Below are 22,563 nucleotides of genomic sequence, written 5' to 3'. Positions count from 1 at the left end.
AACTGAGAAGCATCTAGACTCTGTGGTAATGGAGGCTGAATAAAATCCTGTCAGTGAAAGACAGGGGTCTAAACAAAGCTCCTCTGTGTTGGCAGACAAAACTGTAATATTTTCAGGTCTCACTATGGATGCCCAAAAAATGTATCATTATACAAGCGTTAATATAACCACAGACAATACCAGTGTGATTTTCAGTCCTTCCTCCTCTCCGTCCCCCAGCAATTTGGTTCAACTTAATTATCTTCTGTGCTCTCTTTCCAATCTCCTGTTTCCTTGCTTTTTATTGATTTGTCTTTTACCTTTTTGTCCTTCCTTTGGATTTCTTCTCTCCAGTTCTCCATCTTTTTGTTCTGAATAGAAGTTGGTTTTAATGGCTGTCATTGCCTATTGCCCCAATTCCAGACTCCAATTGCCCTTTGCTTTGCCTTCTTAGCATCCCACACACTATCTCTGTAAGAAACAAGAACATGAGGCAAAAACACTGCTTAGCACAGGAAACACTAGTTCATCTTTCTGGCATAAGCAGCTTCATTAGGGCAATGCTAGAATTCAACCAAACTACATATGCCAGCCCAGGATTTTCCTATCTTCATCATCCATACAACAAAATGTGTGCTCTCCAGCAAAAGTGAGGAAGGGTCCTTTCTCCGCCAGATTAATCTGGAAATAAATCCATTAGATAACACCCTGAACACATGAAGTCAGACGCAAGAAACCAGTTTCTTCATTCTACAAATGCTACCTCTACACATATTCCTACCACTATAAATCCTAGTTGACAAAATTAAATTATCTGAACAATTTAGTGAGACAACAAACATTTTATCAACACCCACCATCTGTACTGGTTTTAAAAGAGCAAAAGATTTATAAAAGAGCTTCAATCCCAAGTGCTTGCTACATATATGAGAACAAATTATTTTCAGACAATAGCCTGAAGCAAATATCAGAGATTTAATCAAAAGATTATTTTTTTTTTCTGCCTGCCTCAGGAAAGCTACGGAAGACTCACATTTTCATTTTAAAAATCCCAGATCTCTGAACTCTTTTTATAGTCCTTTTTGTAGCTACTCTTTTATAAAAGCCATTGCACTGGGGAAAGGCAGTTGCCTTTTTTTTTTTTTATAGTAAGGCTTAGTTTGTAAGTTCGTAATACTGTAGAACTCATTTTCATTTGTCACTTGTTGGAGTAATGATTCAACTACAAGGTACGAAAATTGACTTTAGGACACCCACGTTTGTATCCGTTGATGTCTTTGAACTGGTGTGTGTGTGTGAAAATTCAGGCTGTGAGCCATTTCCTTTGTTGTTTACATAGACAAGAAGGGGGTTTCACCTTTATTTTAGAAAACTTCAGTAAAGCTAGAAGGCATTTTTAGCAGCATGAAGGATCAAAAGTGGATTATTAGCTGGAAATTATGGAGCTGTCATAGCTCCCTCATCATTAAACTTACCACAGTGTTTCAGTGTTGTTTCAGACTACCCTCTCTTCCAGGAAAAATATCCAACAAATAGATTGATCACAAGGCCAACTTACATCCACAAAAGCTGAAGTCAATTAGTTAAGTGAACTTAAGATTATTGCAATCTGCAATCGGTGGAAAACATCACTAAGCCTGCGGCAGGGAAAAAATTATCTTGCATCAATTTACTGATTACTAAACTTGTTAAACTCCCAATTAAATGTAATTCCTGAAGATGTCTGGGATTTTAGGACATGTCTCTGTTCTCAATATCAGTCTCAAAGCAGAGATGACCTTCATATGAAAAAAATCTTTTCCCTGAAATCTTCTTTTCTTGGCTATAGAATATTAAAATATGGTTCCCGTGTTTTTTCAGTTTTCCAAAAATACAGCATCTTTCTTTACTACTCATTTGTATTGTACACAATGGGAATGTTTTAAGCATTTATTTGAAAACCTACTTGGTGGATAAGAGGTATTTGCCTTTCAAAAGGCAAATGACATATGTCTATTGTTTATAAAGGAAAAAAATAAGCAATCCCCTTTTCACAGCAATATTTGAAACATTAAAAAAGAAAGATTGTGACATTACTTATCACAGTCCCTTTTCTGGGGAAGTGGCATCACTCATGCTAGCAAGACATAAGAAGCCAGGTACATACACAGGTACGTGTTGCAGGGGAAGGACTGACAGATACTCAACTTTTTTTGCAACTCACACTTTCTTGTGGTAAAGAAAGTAGTAGCAGGTGTCTTTTCTTGCCAAGAACAAGATTTTTACGATTGCTACCCCCATCGGCATCAGAGAATGAAAGGACATAAAATTTTATCATCACATATTTTATTTTAAAAGGAAGACAACCCCTTTCCAATCTTTCTTAAAATGTGTCACCTGATTTTCCAGTCTTTTTAACACAAATGGCAAGAATATCTTCTTGATATAGCTACCAAGGTAACTACTCATACGACAATACCAAAGATTAAAGGGAATAGTTCACAGAAAGCATTAGAAGTAATGCACTTGGGTGTTCCAAGATGCTTTACTGAAACCTGAACATCCTTACTGAAAACTGAGTCTCTATTGAAAATTAAATTTATCTGTCTAAATACATTCAAAATGCATTAAACTCAGATCACTGCTGAATTTGTGTCTATGAATGTAATTCCTGTCTTGGAATATGTACACAAACAAAAACTCACAAGGGAGAATATTAAAGAAATAGAATTTTAGGATCCTGTGTATAGAGGTCTGTACTGGTTTTGGCTTGGGTAGAGTTAAATTTCTTCATAGTAGCTTGTAGCTACCCATAGTAGCACAGGGGCTATGTATTGGATTAGTGATGAAACCATTGATAACACAGGGATGTTTTAGTTATTGCTGAGCAGTGCTTACATGGAGTAAACCTTTTCTGTTTCTGAAGACTGCCCTGCCAGCAAGTCAGCTGGGGGTGTACAAGAAAAAGCAGTGCTTACATGGAGTAAACCTTTTCTGCTTCTCAAGACTGCCCTGCCAGCAAGTTGGCTGGGGGTGTACAAGAAAATGGGAGAGGACACAGCTGGGACGGCTGACTCCAACCCCAATGTCCCAAGGTGATATTCCATACCATATGATGTCATCTTCAGCAATAAAAGCTGGGGGAAGAAGAAGGAAGATGAACACATGCAGAGTTATGTCTTTTGTTTTCCCAAGTAAACACGACCACAGCAATAAAAGCTGGGGGAAGAAGAAGGAAAATGAAGACATGCAGAGTTATATAATTTGTTTTCCCAAGTAAGCATTACCATGAAGGAGCCCTGCTTCCCTGGGGATGGCTGAAAACCTGCCTGCCGATGGCAAGCAGCAAATAAATTCCCTATTTTGCTTTGCTTACCGATGGCAAGCAGCAAATAAATTCCCTATTTCGCTTTGCTTGCGTGCGCAGTTTACCTATTAAACTGTCTTTATTTAAAACCATGAGTTTTCTCACTTTTTGCCTTCCAATTTCCTTCCCCATTCCACTGTGGGGAGTGAGCAAGTGTCCATGTGGTGCTTAGCTCCCTACAGGGGTTAAACCATGACAAGCTCATAATGGGATGCTTATAAGGATCAGGTAGCCTAGAGGAAAGAATAAATGCCAAGTATCCTTATGAAAAATTGCATTTCATCTTTTCCAGGAATTCATGTCAAAAACAATGAAAAGGCAAGCATGAAAATTTCTCTCAGCTGATGGACAAAAGATAAGAGAGAAATGAGAGAACTGAAATATTGCCACTTGAGTAGTGTGCAAGAAGTGGCAGGCACAGGCAGCTCCGCAGACTGGAACATCATACCCTGCAGGAGCTGCAGTAGTAGCCAAATGCCCCAATCCTTCCTCAGATGTACCCTTCCACAACTTTCCCATCAGTAGTATATTCAATTAATGTTCTATGTGTATGCGTGTATTTTTTGTCTGTGCATAACATTTATTACACACATACACAACCACGCAAGATTTATGTCCACAGCTTTCCCACCAGTAGTATATTCAATTAATGTTCTATGTGTATGCGTGTATTTTTTGTCTGTGCATAGCATTTATTGCACACATACACGACCACGCAAGATTTATGCAGAATGCCTTTCACCCAGGCACCACAGAAGTGAGGAACTAGGAGCAAGGTAGGGTTGACTATGTTTTTTTAATCCTTGTGAGGGGTTGTAACTGAAGCAGAAGAGCAAGCAAATATTTTAAGGCAACTTGACACCTTTAAGGAAACTTTTTGCTAAGAAAAATTTCCATTTTCAAGGGTGTTTTTAGAAAATAAAGAGTAAAAAAATAAAGAAAATTTGTATAAAGGGAAGTTTTCCACATGAAAAAAATCTTTCTCTCAGCTGATGGACAAAAGATAAGAGAGAAATGAGAGAACTGAAATATTGCCACTTGAGTAGTGTGCAAGAAGTGGCAGGCACAGGCAGCTCCGCAGACTGGAACGTCATATCCTGCAGGAGCTGCAGTAGTAGCCAAATGCCCCAATCCTTCCTCAGATGTACCCTTCCACAACTTTCCCATCAGTAGTATATTCAATTAATGTTCTATGTGTATGCGTGTATTTTTTGTCTGTGCATAACATTTATTACACACATACACAACCACGCAAGATTTATGGCAGAATGCCTTTCACCCAGGCACCACAGAAGTGAGGAACTAGGAGCAAGGTAGGGTTGACTGTTTTTTTAATCCTTGTGAGGGGTTGTAACTGAAGCAGAAGAGCAAGCAAATATTTTAAGGCAACTTGACACCTTTAAGGAAACTTTTTGCTAAGAAAAATTTCCATTTTCAAGGGTGTTTTTAGAAAATAAAGAGTAAAAAAATAAAGAAAATTTGTATAAAGGGAAGTTTTCCACATGAAAAAAATCTTCCTATTATTACAGAAAATAACAAAAGTTGTGGGATCAAATTGTGCTCGTGTTCATGCTCATGGAAATAATACAAGAAAGCATTTGCTCTGCAGTTTCTACTTGGCATTGTAATTTATGACTACAAGCCCAGTTACTGAACATCAGTCATTAAGCTGGACAGGATAAATGGAGAAACCAACCAGTGATTAAGCAATATGGTAATTACACTTCATAAATGAAAAATGATCATCCCTTTAGAAAGAGCACACAAGGAGAGGAATTTTGCCATCCACTCTTGTCAATATTAGCTATAGTATAGTACTGTGTGGTTTAGTATAGCACAGTACAGCAGAGCTCTTTAGCAGAGCTAAAGAACATGAAAGATCTGTCTTCACATAAGAGAGAGACTGAGTAAATCAGAAAACAATATATGCCACATTGTTACTTAAGAACTAATAAAACAAAATTTAAAAAAAAAGGACACGATAAAAATCTAAATACCTTCCACAAAGTTCCAAAATAATTAGCCACCAAATGTGAAAGCTAATGTTTGGAGCTTATCTAAATAAATAAGATGCATTCCTTATAAATTTTATTTAGTTACTACTTTTTGCTTTCATGCCTGTTCCTCCCTCTTTGGTACTGCTTGTTCAAAACTCATCTGGTGATATATGTTGCATCCACAAAAAATAAATTAGTCTAAGTCATTTCACCTCAGAAAATTAATTGCCTTCCTCTCTGTTGTCTTCACAATGCCTCTGGAAGATACTAAATTATTGAGAAAGGTCAGCTCATTTGCAACAAGATTCTTTTTCTGCCAAATAAGCCTGTCTGACACTAGAAATAGGAGAAAGGTTTTGTGATTTAGTGCATAAAAAAGCAATCCAATTTTTTGCCAAGAGTGGCATACACAGAAAAGCTCGGGACAAAATTACTTATTTCCAACCTTAACAGCATCTCTTGGTTGACGCAACTGATAATTGTCAGAGCACTTTACAAAGCAGATTAGGAGGATGGGAATTTTGAAGTTCAGAAAGGAACTGATTTCTCTAAGCTGAGGTCTCCACAAACCCAGTTCAATGCTCAGCAACCAATCGCCTTTTGCCTGCCACAGCTCTAGGAAAAAGCATGAGATTAATTAAGAATATACTTTTCCTTCCTTTTTTTTTTTGGGTAAATATAGCTCATTCCACATTCAAATTCAAATATTCAAATATTCATATTCAAAACCAAAAACTGCTGGTTTTAAGCTGTACAGAATGTTTTTTTTTTTTTTTTTTTTTTTGAGTAAAGATAGCTCATTCCACATGTTCAAAACCAAAAACTGCTGGGTTTAGGCTGTACAGAATACTGTACAGGGCTGATGTAGCACAAAAATGTTGATTTAATAGGTCAGCTCAATTGAAAGAAAAGGCAAGAGGAACACTATCCCATTCTAAGACAAAACTAGAACAACTTCACTCATTTTTCTACAATTTGCACATTATATCACCTGAAGAATCTGTGGCAGCTACAGATGAAGCAGTACCAGCATACTTAAAACACTGTGTGCTAAAAGAAGCAAAAAGTGAGAAACAGCCTTACTCTTCACTCCACTCCCCTCCACAGCACAACTAAGGCTTATACAAAGCTGAAAAATTAAATATTGTCACCAAAAGTCCAAAACAACAACAACAAAAAAAATCAGGAAATAGTTTTGAAAATAATTTCTAATTAGAAGCTACTTATAGTTAATCTTCTGCTCATGAGTTGCCATGTTAAAAGCACAGAGGCTAGTAAGAAAACACTTTCTTGATACAGATGAAGCAGTACCAGCATACTTAAAATACTGTGTGCTCAAAGAAGCAAAAAGTGAGAAATAGCCTTACTCTTCACTCCACTCCTCTTCACAGCACAACTAAGGCTTATACAAAGCTGAAAAATTAAATATTGTCACCAAAAGTCCAAAACAACAACAACAAAAAAAATCAGGAAATAGTTTTGAAAATAATTTCTAATTAGAAGCTACTTATAGTTAATCTTCTGCTCATGAGTTGCCATGTTAAAAGCACAGAGGCTAGTAAGAAAACACTTTCTTGAACGCTGCTGATTCTCCAGTAAAACTTCATTAATGAGAGAATAAATTCATATCCCTGATTCATATCTCACTGATATCTGCTCTTCCTGGATTATTTCCAGTACAATTCATTTTTGGTGAGAAATTTTTGAGTATTTTAAATGATGGCTAAGATAAAAAGAGAAACTAAAACCTTACTTAAAAGCTGACTGCTCTTTACTTTGAAAGGCAGGCTTTTAGAGAAAATCCCCAGAAATCAGAGTAATTCTGGATCAACATCAGTGTAAATGATATCAGAAGCTGCAATGAATAACCTAGAATGAGCATGTCCTTTCGTTCTTCCTCACAGTGACTTCTGTGAAGAGTTTAGACTACCCTTTTTTAAAATTAATTTATTTTCTGTAATGATCCACTGTGCTATAGGACTTCTCAGTTCTTACTACTACTCGTACTATTCAATTCTTCCTGATTCCTTAATTTGCTTTGGTTAATCTGGTTTTTTTTCACAGAGGTTATAGATACTAAATGAGATTGTTTACTTTTTCTAAAAGCCTCAAAATGCAATTATTATGCTTTTCCTTAAACTAAAGAGAAACTAAAACCTTACTTAAAAGCTGACTGCTCTTTACTTTGAAAGGCAGGCTTTTAGAGAAAATCCCCAGAAATCAGAGTAATTCTGGATCAACATCAGTGTAAATGATATCAGAAGCTGCAATGAATAAGTAACCTAGCATGAGCATGTCCTTTTGTTCTTCCTTTGTAAATGATATCAGAAGCTGCAATGAATAACCTAGAATGAGCATGTCCTTTCGTTCTTCCTCACAGTGACTTCTGTGAAGAGTTTAGACTACTCTTTTTAAAATTAATTTATTTTCTGTAATGATCCACTGTGCTATAGGACTTCTCAGTTCTGTTATTAGTACTACTTGTACTGTTCAATTCTTCCCGATTCCTTAATTTGCTCTGGTTAATCTGGGATCCACTGTGCTATAGGACTTCTCAGTTCTTACTACTACTCGTACTATTCAATTCTTCCTGATTCCTTAATTTGCTTTGGTTAATCTGGTTTTTTTTCACAGAGGTTATAGATACTAAATGAGATTGTTTACTTTTTCTAAAAGCCTCAAAATGCAATTATTATGCTTTTCCTTAAACTCTAACAATATAGAAATATGAGTGTAGCAGATAAGCTTCTTGTGAATAAAGCTAGAATGTTTTTAAAAAAACAGTTTACTGAGCAGGCAGAAACAGAGTAGCAAGTTACAAAACCAGACAGCAAACTGTTGGGAGAAAGTACATATTGTCTGGAAAGCTTGGAGGAAGGAAAAACTACACTCTACAAAATCTTCCATTAGAAAAACTAACAAAATTACCCTCTTCATAATTCATCCTCTTTTTTTGCTTTTCCTAGGACAGCTTTTTTGGGGGTCATAATGACCTAAAATCTTGAAGTCAATTTGTAATCAGTCATATTTTCTCACATTTTTTGGACTGTAATACAGCTTGCTAAACATCAACAACTATGTGATCTTCAGCTGTCAATAAACCATTGGCCAGTCAACTTCAGAGTGTCACTCCCTGGGCTGGCTGCAGGAATGAGTCCTCTCATGCTGAAAAAATCTAATTCTGAATGATGAAAGGCAAATGGCAAGTATCCATGTTCTTGCATAAATAATCTTCTTTCAACATGAATATAGGAAATCAAATTAAAAAGAACTCTTTTGTAAATATATATCCTAGCAGAAATGAGATGGTCCAACGGTTTGCAGAAAAGGCACAAGAGAGTGACTGACTTCTTGAAGCCAGAAATTGAATTTCACTGATAAGGTCATAGTTGTTTTTCCTTCCATTCCAATTCCTAAGGAAGAAGAAAGATCACACAACAGAGAAACAGAAACTGAGCATTAGGGAGAAGAGACAGTGAAAAAAATTACATTTGGCAACAGTGATTAACACACTGATTATTTCAATAATGGGTTCCATAAAACTCTACATTGGCAGATGATGTTATATATTGGAAAAATAAATTAAATTACTATTTCTGCTGAAAACCAACTAACTAGAAGACCTCTTGGGTTAAGAGACTCCATAGTTTAGAAATAGAATGTTTGTCATAAAATGCCATGAGAATACCATCATCCTTGTGTACCAGTTTTGACGGCTGTTTTTTTCCACTGACAGTCACACATGCAAATGCACAAAACAGGACAAGACACTGTCAGCACGTAGGCCACGATGGTGATTTAAGAGGCAGAAAAGTCATGTTCAGATCCCCCCCCACCTGCGTCTCAGATGAAAAACTGGATTCTGAAGCAGGCAGGTCGTGAATCTTATTCCAAAATGCAAAACAGGAGAAAGCTAATGTTTTCTCACATTTGAAAGAGTAGCCAAGAATGTTTTTATTTTAATCTTTTACTTCCCGTGCAAAAAGATACATTTCAAGACACACAAAATTTACTATGTTGTCAAAAGGTTCTCTCCTATATTTGCTATACAATGTGCAGGTACAGCTTTTCTACTAAGTCATTGTATGCTTACCACATATGCAATTCCTGCTCTAGCACTTAGAATTTAAAATTATTTTGGGGCAAAAGTCATAAGGATGTAGTAATATCATGTGCCAATTTATACCTTTTTTTTTTCTTTAACTTATAAAACAAAGACAAGAGTAACTAACTATTTCTATGCTGCCAGAATATGGTCTCATATAAGCATTCCCATTAGACAGTCTTCTAAAATGGATGAGATTATATTATTTTCTTTATAAATACTCTCTAGATAGTATTCTAAACCTGTGAATTGCCTGTTATGCCTTATGAAGAGCAATCCATAAAAATTATTTTTTAACGAAGGAAGCAAATAATGTTGAATATTCTCTTGATATGAGAATGATAGTAAGTTGATGTCTCCTGTTTTTAAAAAGCAAAGTCAAGAAGCCTTCTTGTTTTACTCTTCAGATAACAGTGAAACACAGACGCATCACCTGTGCTCTATGAATAACGTGGATAAAGCTACCTGAAAACCTTATTTGCTGGTTCCACTCAGCACTGAGTTACTATGATTCCATTCACATCTCCTCATCTTGCTCAAGACCTTAAAATACGCATTTCATTATGTATGAATATTTCATTATATATAACATATATTCAGTAACTGCAGGAGACAGAAAACTCACTAATAAAATCCCCCTTATTTTGGACATTTGGAAGGAAATAAATTACTGGAAAGAGCGCTGTAGGAGCCAGAGGAAATTGTGTTGCCAGTAGGTGTCTTTTCTATTGACTTTAGTGGGCTTACAAACAGGACCACAGGAGTTTCAGGTGGCAACAGCAGCTACCCATTAGTTTCAACTAGGTCCAGAACCTCCAAGATTTAATAAAACACATTCTTTTCATCTGATTTCTGTGACTGTATAATTTGTATAATTTGTCAACTGTAACTTAAAAAAAAAAATATTAAAACAATTTAAAAGAAAAGTAGAATGGAGGAAACATGTATGAGTGCATACATGTATCTGAGTTGCTAGTTCATCTCACCTATGACATTTGACAGGTACTTGAGCAACTGGAGAAAGATGAGAAGACAAAGGTACCTGGAATTACAGTTGCAAATAATTTACCCCCCACTGGAGAAAATAAAGAATGTACGATGGTTAGAAAAAAATATATATTTCAGTGAAGATTTCACACTAATCTTTGTTAGGGACTGCAACAAAGAATGTAAAGAGAAAAAGAATAAGAGCAGGAAAGAAGACTGATCACAATAGCCCAAGAAAATGTTTATTATATCATGCCCCATTTCACTCTGCCTTCACTTCCTCTCCAGATATACTGCTGTCAGGTAGAAGAACCACTTGAATCAATCCACTTAATTTTTTCCAAAAAATTGCTAGTATCACTCTTTGTATAATGTATTTTCCTCTCAAAGCCCTCGCTGATCAGGAAAGCAAATGAATAAGAATTATTTTTCACAGAACTGTGCCCTACAAATTACATTTTGACACAGGCACTTCACTGTACCAGCTATTCAACCCCTTCAGTCGTGTCCTGTCTGCAGCAGCTAAAAAACAGAAGGCTAAGCTATGCTGGTGACAATGGAAACCAAGTGTATTTAGACTTTCAGGAGGATCAGAAGATCAAACTCTCAATGGCTGAAGAAATCCTACTGGTTCTTTCTTCAAAGAAGAATAAAAGTTTTCTCATATCAAATAATTTGTGAATATTATCTATAATTCAAAGTAGTATTTGTTTCTGTTTAGTGTAATTTTCCCATAAGTCATCCCTAGAACTGCTGAGTTTTACTTTATTCTAAAAGTAGTTTCAGTGAAGTTTTACTTCAGCATCCCATTCCAGAAGAAAACTTGTCTGTAATCAGTTCTTTGGCTCCAACTGTCCCCACCCTTCTGCCCCCCTCTAACTACGATGAAGAGCCACATACAATACTTCTGGTTTTGGCCTATCCCTTTGCTGCAACATCCTTCCTTACTCCCATGCTTGTGAAGCTGCCTGGTATCCTACTGAGTCATTTTCCGCGGATGCCAGGAAGAAGACTTTTGCATTCACATGCAATAATCAGAAACCAAGTTCATACTGAGTTTTCCAGCTGTGTTTTAAGCCACACAAATAAAAGCAAACTGTTCAAAATCCAAGCAGCCATAATAAATAGGACAGTGTTGAGCATCCTTAAATTGCAAAACTTTTCCTGCCATAGCTAAAACTTTGCATGACTGGCTGATGAACAGGAGATATCAAAGCTCAAGAAAAAATTTAGACCACCAAAGCTGCTGCTGAAGGATCGTCTCTTCCAGCTGGGGGCTGGAGGAAGGAGGCAGGGAATGAGGTCGTTAGCCTAAACCTAATCAAGCAAGCAAATCTAAAAACAAAAGCAAACTTAGCAATGCCCTCAGTGCTATATACAAAAGAAAGGAACCACAGGGGACAGGTATTGTGAAACAGAGCTGCCCTAATTAACAATGACTGTGTTAGCACTCATGCTAAATAGTTACACAGTGTACACTGCTATTGTGCTACAGATCCCTGCTTGTGCTCTACTGTGGACCGGCTCTCTTTCCCATAGTGCACAGATGAATTTAGTGGGAGAGTGACTTCAGATGAAAACTTCAAGTACACCAGAAGACCTGTAGAAGATTAAATCATGATCTCATAAATAGCAAAGAACAGAATAATGTCTAAATCTACCTTGTAGTCAAGATGCTAAGTCAAGATCTTATCTTCCATGCTGGGCTCAGTAGGAAAGGTTTTGCTGGAACTGTGAAAAAATAGCTTCAAGCTACATAACAAAAAGGAAGAACTACAATCAATCACAGCTACTTTCCTGATCACACTTTGGATATTTATTTCACATTTTTAAGTGTTTCTATGAAGCTGGAAATGGGGAACTGCTAATAGCCATAAGCTTAACCACAGCTGTCTGTACAAGTGCAAAGTAGCTATCAGTGGAAGGGCAAAAGAGAGCAGGAAATAGCAGATGACCAGAAAGCAGTCACTCTAAAATTGAGTGCTGTCTTACCTGGAGGAAAATGAAACATTCCCACTGTGAATACGCTTAAGCTGGAATTGCCAAAAGTTAACATAAGAAATCATGTACCTGTAACAGTTTTAGAATAAAATGCAAGAATGATTACTCTCTACAACTATCTTATTTTTCTACAAGAGACTGAGAAAAAACACAGATCTTTGTCTTTTGTACTGCTCCTTTGCATAAGTTTCACCACAGTCAAACAGGTTTTGCTACACACAAGTTATTAATACAAATGTTTTCACCAAAATTGCTATGGAACTTATTTGAAAAACTGAATGCTGATGACCTTCAGCTGACCAAATTTCATCAGTACAGGTATAATCAACACAAACTTTGATGGAGGAGCACAGCTGACTTCACTGTCCAACTGAATTTCCTCTCTAGGCAAGATCCAATTACTGGCTGCCTAACCTCTTTCCTTGATTAGTTAAATAAAATGCTAGTGAGACAGGTGCTAAAGGGCAGGTCAATGTATTTCTTTGCTGTGCTATTTTGGATGTAGGAAGACCTGGTTTGCTCCAATTGATTGAACCAGACTGCTCCACTAGCTGAAAAGAATGAAAGCTGAGCACAGAGGAATTTATTGTAGCAAATTTTTACAGTTGCCTCCAAAAGGAATCATACATGTGCCCCAGGGGAGGTCTATCCAGTTGCTCGACATTTGCCCTGTGCTGTTCAGTGTTCCATTTCTCAAAACAAAACAGCCCCAGATACTCTGTCACCTCTTCTGCCAGATTTGGATACCTGCTGCAACACAACAGACAGCATCCCCCTTACTAAGCAAGTGAATAATGAAAAATCTTGGTTGTCCATTATGGAACTGTGCTAACGGTACATCGCAGTTTCTCTTCTTGTGCATGGAGAAGAGGGGATATGGAAGAGCACAGTTCCAGTTCCTATGAAAAGTTTCCTACAGGAATGGAATGTTTTGTCAGTTTCCTGAGACAGGAATCAATGATACTTTCATTTCTATGCTGCAAAGCTGACACTTTGGTTCACATGCTGTGTGAACGGTCTGGCTGACATTTCACAAACACAGAATATAGAAAGCTCCATGATTTTTTGTTAAAACTAAGTCTCAAGGACTCAATTTACTGATAGCTTTGGTACTAACTTTTCATCCTGTGACTAGGAATGTCCAGAGGAGAAAAATTTCCCTTGGGAGCACTGTAAAGGATTAGGGAAATACATATGGGAATGGTCTCTCCAGAACACAATGGCAAGCAATTTTCCAAGACAGAGAGCTAGAAAAAGCTTCATTGCTGTGAGAGAAGAGGAACAAGAAATTAGACTCCTGCTCTCCAAGTCAAAATATGGCCCCTAGTTTGCAGCATTGATGCAGGACTACCCCATATTGCACATTTTTAGGGGGATTCACCCTAAAAAAGAATTTGCACCCTAGACAAGAATTTGCACACAAGACCAGAATGTGACTCCGTGAATTATGCAGAGCAAATAGTTCAAATACAGATCCTTTATGTTTCTATACAGGGAAAGTTACTGCAGATGCTGTACTGTATGCTGTTCCCACAGGTTAGCACTCTGCTGCACACCTTACAGTACTGTGTGCAAGAAGGAAGATCCCTGTGTCTCTGCTGAAATTGAGGAAAAGGAGGAAATAGGTTGGGAGAGCTGGGTGGAAGCAACAGAAGCACATGGGGCTCAAGGACATTCCCCAGCTGGTGTAGGAATGCGGAAAACACATCAGCTTAGTAAAAGGACACAAGTCTGGAGTTTTTAGCTTAGGCATAAAGGTGGAAAGGTACAGAGCACAAGGCTGGGTTTGTGCTTTCTGGCTCATAGCCATATGAAAATCTTAAGTGAAGCTTCTAGAGTCAAGAGTTGAGTGTATCAAAGTGTCTGCTATAACTATTCAGACTAGTATTCCTCACTCATTGGAACCACCATTTCAATTATTTCAACGTTCAGATTCACAGAGATTTTCTTTACCATAGTTGATTCAATTTCTTACTTGGATTTGCCTGTGACTTAGATCATTTATTACAAGTCAGATTTCTTTGCCCTGGTATGAGATTCTCTCAGTCTATCCCACTGGCCTATTTTGGACAATATGATACAAGGAGCCCTAGCTACTAACCCTCTGGCCAGCATCCCACTGATTTTACCAGAAGAGTGCACCTGCATTACTCAACCTCAAAGCCCCCTCTATACACATCTAAAAGGCAGAGAACTATATCCTACAGTTTGTTGTATTTTAAGCTAACTTAAAGAATGGTTCAACCCATGCAGCATTACTACAGTCTCTGTTGACTCTGTGCTTCCTACTGTGGGACCTCTTGAGAACACGGCACAAAGCCTGTTGGAGAAACAGAGTGTGAACTACTATTCCCTTCTTCAGACTCACCTCCAGGAAGAGGATGAAGGACACGGGGTAGGGAGGTTCTAGACATGCTGTAGCAAAGGGTGGTTTTCAGCAGAGCTTCTAAGACTGGAGTGGGCTGCTGCTTGGGGTTGTGTCAGCTGGTAAGACCTGAGAAGCATATAGAAATGGCCACAATTGCAGTCATTCAAATTAAAACTGCAGTGAAGATCTGACAATTAAAGTGCAGACACTACTTCCACTGAATAAATACAGCAGGGAGGCAATGGCACACAGGAATATTTGATTTTTGTAGGAAGCTTTTGTTTAAAAAAAATGTAGAATGTGTCATTGCTGATAGGGGTATTGAACAGCTCCCACTGCTGTGATGTGATACAGTGGAGATCTCTGCTGATGACAAGCAGTAGTTCTAAATTGTTGAAGCATGGAGCAGATCAGCACTAAAACAGACTCTCTCCCTAAAGACTACAGCCTATTGAATACAAAGGTTTGTAGCTGAAGTCCCTTGCAATCAACCCTTGCACAAAGCATGCATTCTCAATGCTAGCTGTTAACATTTTAATAAGAAAACTGATTTCCTGGATGTGAAAACACCAGGTGTCAAATTCCTCATTTACCCTTTTCTACCAGTATAGAAATCACTGCATATAAAAATATTGTTTACTCAAAATAATAATAGTACTAAGTGTGGAATTAATGCAAATAAGTAAAAATAATTTAATTTTTTTTTCAAAGATACAAAGAAAATAAACCCCTATCATTTTACCTGTATCTGTGGACATCTATGTTTAGGGCTGCATAGTGTTTCAACAAAAAACAGTGTCTGCCAAACATGCAAATGGCTTTACAGGCATCAAAGTTAGTGCTGTAAGAAAAAGATAGTCACAATTTTATAAATGTTTCTTGATGTCATTTACATATTACAGATTGAAAAATGTAATTAGGGAGCAGCAGGATGTATTTCTTTATCTGAAAGAGGTCACTATTCCAAATATGCAGTTAACGGAATGGTTAAAAGGAAAGCATATACTGACTGAAATGACAACAGCAAAAAAGCAGATCTGAATTCATCTGAAATAAATTCATCCAGAAACAGCTTTAATAAAAAGCAGTCTCAGTCCTGGGATGTTCAACTAAGCCAGCTAATTAGCCCTGCAAAGACAGGGCAAAAAGACTATTTGGAAAGGAAGTGCAATAATGAAACTTAAAGAAAGGCAATATAAAACAAATATCTCAACAAAAACGAGACGAGAATTCAGTTTCCCCCTGGCGCTCTCCCAGCTCCTGAAAGTGCCTGCTGCTGGCAATGAATGAAATCGAAGGGGAGGAGGGAGAACAGAGAGAAAGAGGTGTTATCTTACCAGCCCACCGAGCTTATTGCTCCACTCCCTTCATGACGCTGGGAACTCACAAGCCTATAAAATGTGCCTTGGCTCCCAGTCCCCTTCTCCTTCAGCAAAACCAAAAGCAAGAGGTGGCCGTACAGAGGAGGAATGGGATGCTGTTCTACCCACAGTTAGCTCTCCTGTCTCAGCTGGTACAGCATTTCTAACAGTTTGAACACTGTAACGAAAGCTTTTTCTCCTTCCCAGTACCTGCTGGGCTGCCTTACTTCCTTTTCTTTCTTTCCTTTCCTTATCTGTTGGTGGGGATTTTGGAGGGTTGGGAAAGGGAGGTGGGAGAGGCACATCATTCCTGAAAGAGAGAAAAGGAATATCCAAGATGAATTCTGTTCCCACAGCTGACTGGAACGTGAGCATGAGCAGCAGGTGGAACATAAGCCTTGCTGCGGCGGGCGATTCCTGGGAACAGGGACTGGGAGCACCAGCTGGAAATGCTTCTCTCTCTGTAGCATCCTCAGCAGCCAACTTCTCCAATCAGTTTGTGCAACCCTCTTGGCGCATTGCTCTGTGGTCTCTCGCTTACGGCGGTGTGGTGGCAGTGGCTGTTTTTGGAAATCTCATTGTCATCTGGATTATCCTGGCTCACAAGCGCATGAGGACAGTGACCAATTACTTCCTAGTGAACCTGGCCTTCTCTGATGCCTCCATGGCTGCTTTCAATACTCTCATCAACTTCATCTACGCGCTGCACAGCGAGTGGTACTTTGGGGAGGCTTACTGCCGCTTCCACAACTTCTTCCCAATCACGGCTGTCTTCGCCAGCATCTACTCCATGACAGCAATAGCTGTGGACAGGTGAGAAAAGAGAGGAAAAGTTTTGGGGCGAGAGATTGAGATCAAATTCTCTACTGAAATTAAAATACGGAGATGACAATCATTAAATGATGAGAGGCAGAGCCTTCAATAGTTCATTGGTTGTGCTCCTCTGTACTTCTTTAAGATCTGTCCCTAAGACGCTGTTTTTCTCCCTGTCTTTGGTTTTTCTCTTTCAGCTTTTTATTGGCATTACTCTCCTGCTTTCTTTTACCACAAACACTTTCTCTGTGTGTTTGACTTAGCTGCTCTCTGAGCTTTGCCTTTTAATACTAATTCTGCAAGAGCAGCCATTGCTCGGGGTTTTGGTTCCCCATCTGTGAAAACAGTATATGTCCCTCACTCAATGTCATCTAATTCAAGCTGATAAGGAGTTGTAGAGATTGTGTGTGAAGGGAGAGGATTTCAAATTTCCCTCCTCTTTGTATTCCTGCAGCTGGCGGAGGCATTTGCCTCCTCCTCAGAAATCACTTCAGACTCCGGTTTTAATAACTCTTCTCACAGACAGCTCTGAGCTGTTTGGTTCCTCCTGATTTTAACTAATGAGACTATTTACATTGCCATCTGTGCATATCCAGAGGTCTGGTAAGAACACGGTTTCAAAGTGCTTGATTTTTTTTTTCTGATTACTTGCAGCAAAACAAGCCTTTGTGACTGTGAAATGAAACAGGGCAGGGAAACACTTTACCCTTGTGCTCTTGACAATAATGGAATAGGACAGCTGTAGTCTTCATAGAGTAAAGGGAAGATGTAGTTGTCAGATTTCCAACAGAGATGCTTTGATGAACCCTCTTTCTCAGAAGGTGCTGTGAGTCTCTCCTAGGAAATGTTCTTTTCTTTATAATCATTTTCACGTTTCCTGCTGGAGAGATAACTTACCCCATTCTTTAGAAATCAAATAAATTCCTGAATTTTCATTCAGAAAACCAGATTGCTTTGGACTTCAGATCTTTTTTTCCTTTTAGCAATGCACTGAAATTACTCACAAAGCTCCTTTCTACATATTCAAATCACGTTCTGCATCTTGCCTGACTTGACCTGGCAGAACTGCAGCACTTTCCAGCGGTAGTTTAGATTTTATAAGGTTCAACCCATCTTCTGAAACATTATTTTTCATTTCCAGGTGCACAGAGTGGGAAAAGTTGTTGTACCTTTTGTCTGTGCTGTGGGCAAGTTCATAATAATGCTTTTCTGTTGGCCCTACAAATTGCAAATTCTAGGTGGCATTCTCAGCCATATGCATTTCTGTTCCATAAAGCTAAAAACGAAAGAGAAAATGAGATTCTTAGCAATTCTCTACCTCTCTGCTGCGGGGAGGGGTGAAGACAGGAGGAAATCAGTACACCTTCCTCCTGCTAGTGATGTAGCTTGTTCCCAACTCTTAGTTCCCATTAATAATGGAGGAGGTAGTGTAAAGCCAGTAATACTATCTTTAACCAGGTAAAGATTTCTTTCATTGTCAATTTGAGTTTAGCTTAAGATTCTCATCTATCTTGAGGTGTTTCAGGGGGTTTAAGTTGACGCTGAGGATTTAACTGTTATTGCTGCAGGCAATCATGTAATTAGCCGAGCAGTTAGGATGCTCTGAGGAAGTTTTTTTTTCAGTGACAAAAACATCCACAGAGATGTAGTACTTACTACTTCAAAAGTTCCTAAATTTATGCTAGAAAACAGGAAATGAAGGTGAATACAAATTGGGAATCCAAAGGGTGCATTTCCGGGCTGAGTAAAGAATAGCTCTGCTCCACACTGCCTGAAGTGCAATGTTCAGATATAGATATATTGGACATGTTTTCCTTGGTTTAGCAATGTGAGGCACTGGTGCTCAGAAATGAGTCAATTACTGATCTATTTCTTGTCTGAAAATCCCCTGAAGAAATCACAATTTCCATCCCACCACATCTTCCAAGCTCACCGCCCCCAAAGGCAAATCTATATCTTCCCTTTTGGGGAGCAGAGCGAACAATGTTTAGTTGTGTTTAGGTGAGCTCTCTGTAGTACCAAGGAGCATCATGTAAAACAAACAGAAGGGCATTCTATCCCTCCTTCCCTATTCACACTGCTATTCCTTTTGCATTTGTACCAAATCATACCTCATGTATTCAGTACCTTTAACCATTTCCCAACTACCTCTGCAGAACAGTTCTGCAGAGTCAAGAGGAAAACTGAAGGTCAAAGTGAATCCCAAGGAATGTCCTTGGATGTACAGACATTCCAGGGCACAGGTCTGCTGTGTGGACATCTTTTAAAATTTTGGTTCCCATTTGCCTCCAGTAAAAGTTGAGCCAGTGCTTCAGACAGGACACTCTAGTTTTGACCCAGTAAACTCATTCTTACTCATTCATGTTAATTTAAAGATTTAATAAAAATTAGAAAAATCTACAAATTAGGATAAAGCTATCGAGGGAACCGAAATGATGGGATCGTATCAGATGATTTTTCCAGTAGAAATTGTTAACATCCCAAAATACTGAAAGGTCACAGGTTGAAACTCACTAAAAAGCATGTTGTGATATGCTGCATTGATCGCTTTAGAACTTATAAATGTTCACAGAGTGTGCATGAGCCACCATGATTGTAGATATCACTGAGCAGAGGTCACAGGCAGAACACATTTCCTTTCACACCTGATTCTGTAGGCCACGCTGTCTAAGTTGTGTGCACTGGGAAATTACTGGACTGACATTGTGTGCTGCATTTGGAGCTGCGTATGAAGGTACCCAAGACTGCTGTATGACCACCTGGTCATTGAATATAGACTCAAATTTATGTGGGTTTATTCACACTTTTGACTACCCTTTCCTGGCGGTCTTTCTCCCCTGCCTTCTACTTCTTTTCCAGGAGGCTGTTTGCAATCTAGTGCAGAGATGCCACAGGTAGCTTTAACTAAGCCAGCTCAAGTATCAGAAGCAGCACAGATTTTACACTGTACTGCTTAAAAGTACTTACTTCACTGTACTTACTTCATAAAAGACAGGAACTTAGGCAGAACTTAAGCTATTTAGCCCTGGCCATTGAAGACCCACTGTTCCTTCCTACTAGCTCTTGGCATTGATAAGAGGTGGTTCATGTATGCTGGCAATTAATTTTCAATCCCAATATTGCCTCATTATACAACTAGTTCCTTGTGTAGGCTTGGAAATTCTCTGCAGGTATTTGATGGTTAAAGTGGAAGTTCGGAAATGTAGCAATATAGCATAAAATAACATGCTCCAGTAGAGCACTTAGTATATTTTTATGCATTTTTTTTTCCTGTTATGACTTTCTGAATCATTCTTCTCTCAGCAATTCCATAATGATTTCTTCATTTCAACAAATTTAGCTCTTTGCAAAAGCCACTGCTCTAGAATTAAACAAGGTATTCTAACAGTGACAATGAGTAGCTGCTGATCCTACTCACATCTTACCATTTCTTTTCTTCCTAGTCTGCAAGTGAACTTTGGTTTTTGAAGGGTTACTACTATATATTAGATTTCTTTAAACGCAAAAAGAATGGCACATATATGCCAATATTTCATATAAATGTAAATAAAATTACATTTATGATGCACCAATGCTCTGCATTACTGCAAAACAGCCTACAAGGCTTACTGCTGCTCAACATGGGTCAAGATAATAGCATCAAAAAGACCTATGTTCTTGTTTTTTTAACAAATTATTAGGAAAGGAAAAATGATGGCTTTGATGTAATCCTTTCTAAAGATCAGATTCTGCCAAATGTTAGCCATCTATCCTAGCCCTATACTCTGCAAAAATCCCAGCCCATTTTTCCGTTCAGCTACTTGTGGAGTCAAAGGTATTGCAATAGAAGAATGACAAAATAAACTCTAATGTTAAAGAGAATTCCACTTTCATGCACTTTGTTTTAATCACAAGACTTTCCTCACATGCTGTGCTGATGTAAACTCTGGAGCTGTTACAATTTGCTGCCTCAGTGAGCCATTAATAATTAAAATCTGATAACTAACTTGAAATTAGGAGATTACCAAAGTAAATCACCATTTTTAAAGCTTAAAACTTGATCACGTCCCAAAGTCCTGTAATGATTTCAATGACTTAATCTTTTCCTCCGTTTTTTGACCTTCTGATAGAAAGAAATTCCCTTTTTTTTGCCTACAGGCAGATACAGAACTTTATTTTACATTTGTCTACTCCAATAGATCTGTTATGAAACTTCTTATTTGTATTTATTCCATGGAACTGTGCCTGCAACTTTATTTTTAGAAGGAATAAGGCTATTAAAATTAGAAGGAAAAGACAGGTATACTAGCACTCTTAACTTTGCTACCCCATAGACAGCTCACTTAAGCATGACTAAACAGCACCACATTGTTGACATGGATAACATAGTTATTGGGATGGATGTTTTTTAAAATTTGCTTGAAAAATCAAATAATCAATTTGCAGCAGAATGAGAATCAGAATCCAGGAGCTATGGGCTCAGCTTTCTCATTCCCAACACCCCTACGCTCACTTTGCTAAACACCAGACTCAAAATCAAATTGACCGTCACTAATAAAATATTTGATAATTAGAGAATCTCCATGTTTCAGAATATGATTTATTCTTGTTATTAGCAGTCTCTGTTTCCTTTGGGTTGCCCTTATCATTTCTTTTTAATAAGCTTCCTCAAGATTTTATAGTTCCCCCTGTTGAAATGAAACACTTTCTAGCAGCTTTTTTTTGGATTTTGTTGCTTCTGCCAAGTTGTTAAAACCAGCCATATTCTATACACTGTTCAAAGAATAGTAACATTTAAGCCTGACCATAGACACCGTTCAGGACCAACTCAAAAGCCCCTTGTTTACATTGGACTTCTCCTTGTAGATGCTCCATAGAGCAGTCATTAAAGTTGACCAGGACTATATTTTATGGCTGCACAGAAGTCACTGATATCCATTATTAATGTGTTACCTTCTATCACAGCATTTGTGATTTCTTTTGGAATATCATCATTATTACTCTGAATTAGCTAAGTGTATAATCCTGAAGTTTATTTTTTCAGTCATGCTTGGAGTGTCAAACCATAATATTCTATATTATTCATGAATACATTTGTTTTATTAAACTTGATTTTAAACTATATTTAACAATCAGTTTTATTCTTCCTCTTGCACAATTTCCTCTCTTTTTTATGAACTTTATTATTGCAGTGTAATGTTCCTCCTACCTACTTTCTGGTATGCCTATTACACCCATATCCTTATTCAAACTCATCATTCTAGTTTCCCACCTTATTTCTTAGACTTCTAATATGTCTACAGAAGTACACATATAGTGGGTCAGTTTTCAGTTTTTCTATGACATTATTCAGTAACTGATGGCTGTTAATAATCCCTCTATACACTCATTAGACTCCAGCATAAGGAATATGTTACAAACTTGGAACAGAAGACAGTTATGAGGCATAAATGCGTGATTCATTTTATCAAATGAAACCTAAATTCATCATGTGTACACACTCAGATTCTCAAAATATCACTTAGGCTCTTCATCCTCTTCAAGTGTATGCTGTAAGAGCAGTTATTATTGTCACGAAGTAGCACCACAAGCCCTGTAAGTGAATCTATTACTGAAATTCTGAAGTA

General features: G+C 37.9%; 1 protein-coding gene and 1 long non-coding RNA gene across 2 annotated transcripts in view; one reads left to right on the top strand and one right to left on the bottom strand.

Annotated features, from left to right (window-relative positions):
* The window catches only part of LOC106887180, a 152,535-nt gene that overhangs the window by 32,207 nt on the left and 97,765 nt on the right, over nt 1-22,563 (bottom strand). The window contains exon 4 of the long non-coding RNA XR_001411822.1: nt 300-450. This is a non-coding gene — a long non-coding RNA (uncharacterized LOC106887180). The remainder of the gene's footprint in view (nt 1-299; nt 451-22,563) is intronic.
* TACR3 (tachykinin receptor 3) overlaps nt 16,372-22,563 on the top strand; it is a 35,538-nt gene continuing 29,346 nt past the window's right edge. The window contains exon 1 of the mRNA XM_014940603.1: nt 16,372-16,957. Within this exon, the coding sequence (XP_014796089.1) occupies nt 16,482-16,957 (476 nt within the window). The 5' untranslated portion in view covers nt 16,372-16,481. The remainder of the gene's footprint in view (nt 16,958-22,563) is intronic.

Source organism: Calidris pugnax, unplaced genomic scaffold (assembly GCF_001431845.1).
Source record: "Calidris pugnax isolate Ruff unplaced genomic scaffold, ASM143184v1 scaffold34, whole genome shotgun sequence".
In the NCBI taxonomy this organism is placed as follows: domain Eukaryota; kingdom Metazoa; phylum Chordata; class Aves; order Charadriiformes; family Scolopacidae; genus Calidris; species Calidris pugnax.
Note: the sequence above shows the minus strand (reverse complement) of the source record. Positions and strands in the feature narration are given on the sequence as shown.